General features: G+C 39.6%; 1 protein-coding gene across 2 annotated transcripts in view; it reads left to right on the top strand.

Moving 5' to 3' along the window:
• Positions 1-7,508, top strand: part of ALDH1A2 (aldehyde dehydrogenase 1 family member A2) — an 82,192-nt gene that overhangs the window by 50,217 nt on the left and 24,467 nt on the right. For both annotated transcript variants that reach the window (XM_027800091.2, XM_005435487.3), the window contains 2 exons: positions 549-678; positions 6,557-6,618. In XM_027800091.2, coding sequence (XP_027655892.1) covers positions 549-678; positions 6,557-6,618 — 192 coding nt within the window. The remainder of the gene's footprint in view (positions 1-548; positions 679-6,556; positions 6,619-7,508) is intronic.

Below are 7,508 nucleotides of genomic sequence, written 5' to 3'. Positions count from 1 at the left end.
ATGAAGAGGGATATGTCCATTCTTCTCTTTGCAGATTCAGATCATTAATATGGGGTTACAAGGAGCCCCTTCTCAGCTGTTATCATTAACATAACAGAACCGAGTTTGACAGGCATTTTTATCTTGGCTCCTGATTAAAGCAATTTAGCATTTATATATCTGGACCAAACACAGTGGCTATTAGGTCCAAAATACACACAGGCACATGTACATGCATGTGGATACACACGCAAACCCACAAGACACACAGACACACACACATAAACACACACTCACGCACTCTTCTTAAAATCATAGTAATTCCAGAATACTCCAGAAGGAACCAGATTTTTTTTAAGGAAAATTCTTTTTGTTCACATTTGCAAAAAGGACCAGGTAGTTGTTCTGAATCTTCTAGGCTAAGACTATGCCAAGGCATAACCAATAATGGTTGGTCTTCATTAAAATCTTTGTCGTGATTGAAGAGCTGTTATTGCAGTGAATTATTAACTACAATAGTCTAAAAATGCTACTGTACTTATATCTCTTTAATTTTTCTTGTCCTCTAGACTATGGAATCACTGAACAGTGGCAAACCTTTCTTGCAAGCTTTCTATGTTGATCTTCAGGGAGTCATAAAAACCCTGAGGTATTATGCCGGTTGGGCAGACAAAATCCATGGAATGACCATTCCTGTAGGTAAGGAGGATCAAAGCAGAGGTATGCACCTAATCATTCTCATGGCCAAATGGCTTAATAGATTACAGCTTTGTGAAAGATGGAAGAGAACCTTGTTTTGGTCTCATAGTGTGTAGCATGTTGCTGAAGCAGATGTTTAAAAGTTAGCAAGGGCTGGACAAGACAGTTTGCTATTGTTCTGCCCTGCGAGCACATCCCAAAGAGTGTTTTGTTTCTCTTGCATGTGTCCATCTGAGAAGGAGATGGCTCAATACCTACATTTAAATATTATTATACTTATAAAAAAGGATGCAGTATAAGCCTGACAAATACCTTGTAACACATGAAAATAGTGTTAGCTGCCTCTTTAAGAAATGGTAGCCTTGTGTCTGTATCTTTTTTTATATATGTCTTCTTACCGCCTATGAAAATCATTTTACTTTGGATTAACACTGGATCCAAATTCGTGCATTCTTTTGAGAGAGTTTGCAATGTTACTACAGAGAACTGTACACACTCATCAGATAATTTTGTTATACATGCTTCTTCAAATTATTCAGTGGGATGCATTTTATATTGTAAGTATGAGATACATCTTTATGAGTGCTAGAAAATTAGGTACTCTGCTCTTATTTTCTGCTAAAGAGACAAGAAAAGAAAAAATCCTTATTATTATTTTTATTTAACAAGTCTCTTCCTCCTGCCTCTCCCTCCTAGCTGTTTAGCAAATACAGGCTGCATTTTCTGTTATGAACATACTCATTTTCAGTCTGGACTGCATGTACCAACTTCTATAATTATGTAAAATGGCACATGATGGCAAAGAATGATTTTATGCAGGTGCAGTCATTAAGATGAATGTACTCATCTTCTACCCGCATAAAATAAATCTTTGGAAAATCAGTAAGGAAAACAAACATTTAGTCTATGGATTTGTTTTGGATTCACAGTGTGCCCTGTTCATTACACACGTGTGTTTGTTACACTTTACTGAAGAGACCAGGAAGGCACACTCACCAGGAAATGAATTTCACTGTTGCCCATCTATATCCATAAAATTGCATAATGTAACACAGTACCTGCAGTACACTAGCTTGCCTCTATACAGCAAAGCACAAAATGACCAGTTAGTCAAGCAGATAAATTGAAAATTTCACCCAAAATTTTCAGGAGCAAAACAGATCACATAACTCTTTATCGCAGTGTTACTCATTGTGGTTTTTCAGCTTATTAAAATTGCAGTGTGCACTGACTAACGTTTATCAACACTAGTATATTTTCACCAAAGAAATTACCATATTGGTATTTAAGGTGTAGACTCCCCTGTAAGGACTCCTGAAGATTTGCACAGTCATTTAGGCTGAGATTCATAAATCCTGGTTTTGCTGCATGCACTTCACTTTTAAACATGCATACCATAAATTCATATATTCAGCAGATTTCCTGTTCCCTAATCTCTTTCTCCCTGGTCAGTGAATGCCTCCTTCTCACTTGTTAGCCCAGCAGGTACACAGAATTTTGGTCAGTCACCAAAAAGCATTGCCAGGTTAAGAGGAATAAAAATCCTCTGCTTATTCTTGTCCTCAAGGAGTGTACCAGATGAAAACCCTGATTTTTTCAGGAAGGTGGGTTACACTGGGGGAGAGGAAGGCACATTTTCAGCATCCTTCTTAAATGCAAACTTCAGTCCTAACAAACACAGTTATCAGTAGTGCAGAATCCCAAGTCCATTCACAGATTTTCAGGGCATCAGTTCTTCCTCTTGGTTTAATGCTCCTCTATTCCTCTAGTGTCACACCATAAATTTGTCGTTCTCATAAAGCTATTTTAGAGCAAGGCCACTGTTAAACAACGGTGCTCTTTACATTCATTTATCATCAGCTCATCAAAAGAAACCAAACAAGACGACAAAACCAAAATAAAAACCCTATTAAATCTCCTTGTCTTTCTGTTCAGTAAGTTAATAAATCTGAAACCTCTCAATCTTTTATCTGTTTCTGCTGAGGTTTTCCTCTAAAATAAAAATAGGCAAGTGACAGACAAGTAGAAGAAGAACAGTGCATTTTACAGTCACATTCCTTTTGGTCACAGAGCTGCTAAAATCTTCAGACTGCCCTTTCCTTGCTGACATGCGTAAAGCCTTAATGATTTAATCTAAAACAGAATGAGGCTAGACTAGAAACTGTTAAACTAATAAACTTAATGCAAGCAAAAATTGTATCTTTAAATCGATATATGGTATGATACAGCTTAAAGAAACAGCTCGGCTCTCCTCACCCACTTGTTTGCTGTGTCCCGCTATATTAGGCATGTGACTCTATTATGACTGTTATGCAAATAAAATATCTAGGACAGAGACTCCTGATGGAAATCTGAGCAAACACATTTGTGGAAGGTATTGCTATCCCAAAGTGAGATCCCTGGGCTTTCTTTCTGATTAAGAAATAAAGATCTTTGGGCCAGGTGCTAAGCAGCTTCAAATTGATCCAGCTCTATTAGTATCAGTGAGGACTGAATGCTCATTTACATCACCTGAGAATATTAAAAAAAAACACCCCAAAACCCTTTAAGACTAATTTTTAAGTTGCATGTGGGATCAGACTGTGAGATCCCTCTCAGGCAATGTTCTTCTGGCTGCCAGCTAGTAAAAGGGTAGGAGTAACAATCATCAGCAATAACATCTTAGAATGTGTGATTAGCGCGACTTGTATAAACTAATCTTGAAACTCTAAAATATTTTTAAAGTCTCCTATTTAATTTCTGAGCACGGGGGAGCCTTCTGTGCTCATTGTTCAGAAAAAGGGATTCACTTCATCAATCTTGAGTTATTTTGTCATGGTAACAGCTTATTTTACACTATGGTCAAGGCGGCTCTTAGACATATCTTTGGCCTGTCCAGAGGCATCTGAAGCACCTGAATAACTTCAAGTCACATACATTCACAAAGATATTGTTAGAAAGCAACCTCAAAAATCAAATCTTAACAGTAAGTCTGTGGATGCTGAGCTTTGGAAGTAGGTGTCAAAAAGGGCAGCTGTCTAGAGTCTAGTGGAAGAAAGCAGGGCAAGCAACTCTGCATGGGAGGTATTGCTCTGTGAAATGTTCTGCCTACATTTGGTAGAATTAACCACCATTTGTCTGACTTGGCAAGCAGGTCCAGGTTATCTATAACTTGATGTTATGAAGCACACAGACATGTGGCAGTGATTATGCAGTGACAATCTAAAGTCAGACAGTGCTAACGTAACTGTGTTACTGTTATGTTGTCACCATCCTTCTGGCTGAGAATCCACCTCTCACAGTACTACCGAGTACAAGCTGGTATTTTTAGCTGACTCCTCTATGTGCCTCTTGAACACTAAGACAGTTTTGCCTGTATGTACTTCTCTCTGTTTTGACTTCTACTTTACTTCTGTCTGGTCTGATAATTCTTCCTATGGTCTGTGAACCACTGCTAGCATCCATGAAAGATAACCTAGAAAATCAAACTGATCATCTTGATTTGTGAAACATGTTCTCACCTCCACTGGGAAGTTGTTAGGCATCTAGAAAACGCTGCAATGACATTTTGTCAATGCAGAGCAAACCAACTGGTCAGCTACTTTCTTCCTCCTTTTCCTGATGCAAATCTCATTTTCTCTCTCTCCCTCGCTCCTTTATATCCTCTGCTCTGTCCCTGTCTTGGTTGCAGACTGTGGTTACCTTTCTGGTATTATTCTGCGCCTGGCCCCCAGCTGACATATTAGCTACTCTAGCTCAGGTTTCTACTGAGCAAATCCTGTAAAGTAGATGTACAGAAATAAGCAGACCTGAAAATAAGTTATTTCTAATCAAATTTAAGTTGAAGTCTTTACTTAAACCCAAGAAGCTTTATGGATTAACCCATTTATTGTTACCAGATGTTCAGTACAGGACATTGCAGCAGGTTCCCAAAATGTACTCTCCGTTGTGAACTTAAGTCTTGCCCTGACATCGGACAAGGCTGGCTGCAGCTCTACACTGAATGGGGTAGAGGCCACAGCTGCCCACATGCCAAGTGCTGGAAAGCACATACCTCTGCCTTGGACAGGGACAATGGGAGCAAAAGCCCTGGCATCTCCCATCCTTGTCCTCCCTTCCTCCATCTGACCATTTGCTATCCTGGCAACTCATGGCCTGTGACTGAGCCTAGGTAACCTTCCCAGCATTTTCACAAACTTAGTTGAAATCATTTTTCTAAGTAAAGAGATTCAAGTTTTTTCTAGATAACCAAGCACTGCAGGCTAAGGGGCACATTCAGCTCATCCCTTAAGTATAGCTATTCCCTCAGCCATAGCCTCACTAAAAACATTTAACCTAAATCCAGAGGTGGTTTGAGCCTGGGCTAGTTTATACAGCTGCAAGGCTCAATTTTAGGTATGAAAGTGCTGTAAATCTGCTTTGCATAGATGCAGGCCAGGGACACTAACAAAGCTGATGGTTAGACAATACCGTAACTGGTTCTTTAAAAACCAGGTTGATTTTTTTTAAAAAAAAAAAAAATAAAGGTCATTTCCCTGCTCTTCATCAACTGGGAAGAAACCTACATCGCATCACAGCACGTATAACCTCAGCACTTACTCCCAGACCACAGGCAAGTGCTGAAGCAGCAACAACTGTGCGGCTTTGTGAGAGAGCACAAACTCCACCAGCCCCCATGACAGTCACTTATACCAGCTGTGCAGAATGAGCCAGCGCAGAGACCTGCCGCTCTGCTCTGAGCAGGCCAGGCCATGCGAAATGTCCTGCAGACAACAGGCCTGACCCCACATCACAGATCTGTTTATTTCGTGACCTGACTTGGGCTGCCCTGAGCTCAACAGTGCTTTAGTTAAGGACTGCAGATCGAGCGCTATACTTACTTTAACTAATGATACCTCTCACCCGTGGAGATTTTTTGTGATTTTTGTTCGTCAAGACCTTAAAAACAATTACCAGATCAGAAAGTTGAGTAATTCCCTTTAGCCTCACACCATCCATATCTGCTGTTTGTGAATATGCAGTCTGCTTTTCGTGCATCTTCATTTGTTAGGATCTTTCTTAGTCCATATTCTTATTTCTGTCAAAATTCCAGTGAGAAAAGCCCATGCTTTCCAAGTTTTTAGTGACTTGGTCCCTTCATGTATTTATTCACCTTTGCCTTGTCCAAAAGGTTTGTGAAAACTGCTCCTATTCTCTGTTGTCTTGTTTTCTAGCTGCATCCAACTATTCCCTGTCAACTGAAACTGCCTCTTTAGCTTGAGGCCATTTCTGATACAGGCCTTGTTCTATAAGTCAGCTGTACAAGCATGGCTGTATGATGACCCCTGCATTCTCCTTAGCATTGTCTCCTGTAGTAAATCGTGCTCAATTACACATCAATCACAGGCTTCCCCTCTTTGTTCCATACCTACAGATTGTTGTGTATCATTCCATTACTTCAAACTGCCTGTGTCTTCAACGGACGATGAGTGAGATGTATGTTACTCTCTTATTCCCCATCTGCTTGTACATATACCTTTATACTGCTGTGTTCCAGTCATGCCTTTCAGGAAATTGCCTTTGTGACTTTTCCTTCACTTCTCTCACCCTGAAATCAGCAGAGGCCAGTAAGTGACTTCCTTGCTACTGCCCTTTTTCGTGTGGTACGCTTGTCCTCTTTCTCAAGGAACAAAGCGGGTTACTTTCTGATGGGATGCTTGCTTCCTTTGTTCTACAGAAAGAACAATTAGGTTGCTCCTGAACCTAGGTTTCCCATGCTGGCTCATGAAAAAACATTTCCATGACTTCTTTATTTCTTTTACTGTCATCAAAGGCTGATCCTTAGAGCTTTTTCCCTCCTCTTTTTTTTGTTCTGCCAAGTCAAACTGCACTTGAGAGTAACCATGCTCATCTGTTTCAGATGGAGATTATTTTACGTTTACAAGACACGAACCCATCGGAGTGTGTGGACAGATCATCCCTGTGAGTATCTCTACTAGCGCTTTCTATTTATTTTCATTTGAACCAGCTCTCTTTAAAGACACATAAAACATGGTCCTCAGCTATGTGTGTTTTCCATTACGAAAAAAGCTGAGCTCATATTGTTGACATATCTTTAACAGCCTCCCCGCAAATGCTTATTTGAACATGCTAATAGGGTTTAGGCTCTGTTATTAGGAGTTAAGTTCTCAAGTCATAGAATTCTCATGATTAAAACAAGCAAAGCAAAACACAGTGTTAATATGCTGCCAGTGGTTATGGATGTTCACACAACTTATGGAAAATTGATGCTTTGCTGTGGTAGTCTTTTTATTTATTTAGTTTTTACTGTGATTTAACAGGCTCCTCAGTTCCTGGGAGAATGTGATGCATTTTAATTCCATTCTTTCCTGCTATTTCTTTTACAAGGCTGGAGGAAACTCCAGGAGACATATCATTACAATTAACATTGTGCAGCTAATAAAAGACATGAAATGTTTATTTTATTTGTTGAGAGAGAAACACAGCGTTTCATCAAATCTAGTACTCCCCCTACACCTCAATATACATCCTTAATATACTCTTGCTGAACACTGCATGGGAATTACACGAGAAGCTAACTTTTTCAGAACCAGTAAACTGGCTTTGGCAGAAATTTCAATGGGAGGCTCACATATAGCTATTAAAATATTGTGTGGAAGCTTTTTTCCTTGACAAAGCACTGGGGAACTAATCAGGACATTCTCTGAAATCTTTGTTGATGGGGGTTTTTTTTATTATTTTGTTCATGTTAACCACAAAGCCACTAAACAGCAACACGCAGCAATTCCATTAAAAGAGGAGCAGCCAAAAAAGATTACTTTAACAATGTTAAGCCCTTTTCCCCTATTTAT

This window comes from Falco cherrug, chromosome 7, assembly GCF_023634085.1.
Source record: "Falco cherrug isolate bFalChe1 chromosome 7, bFalChe1.pri, whole genome shotgun sequence".
Classification (NCBI taxonomy): Eukaryota; Metazoa; Chordata; class Aves; order Falconiformes; family Falconidae; genus Falco; species Falco cherrug.
This window is presented reverse-complemented; position numbering and strand designations above follow the sequence as displayed.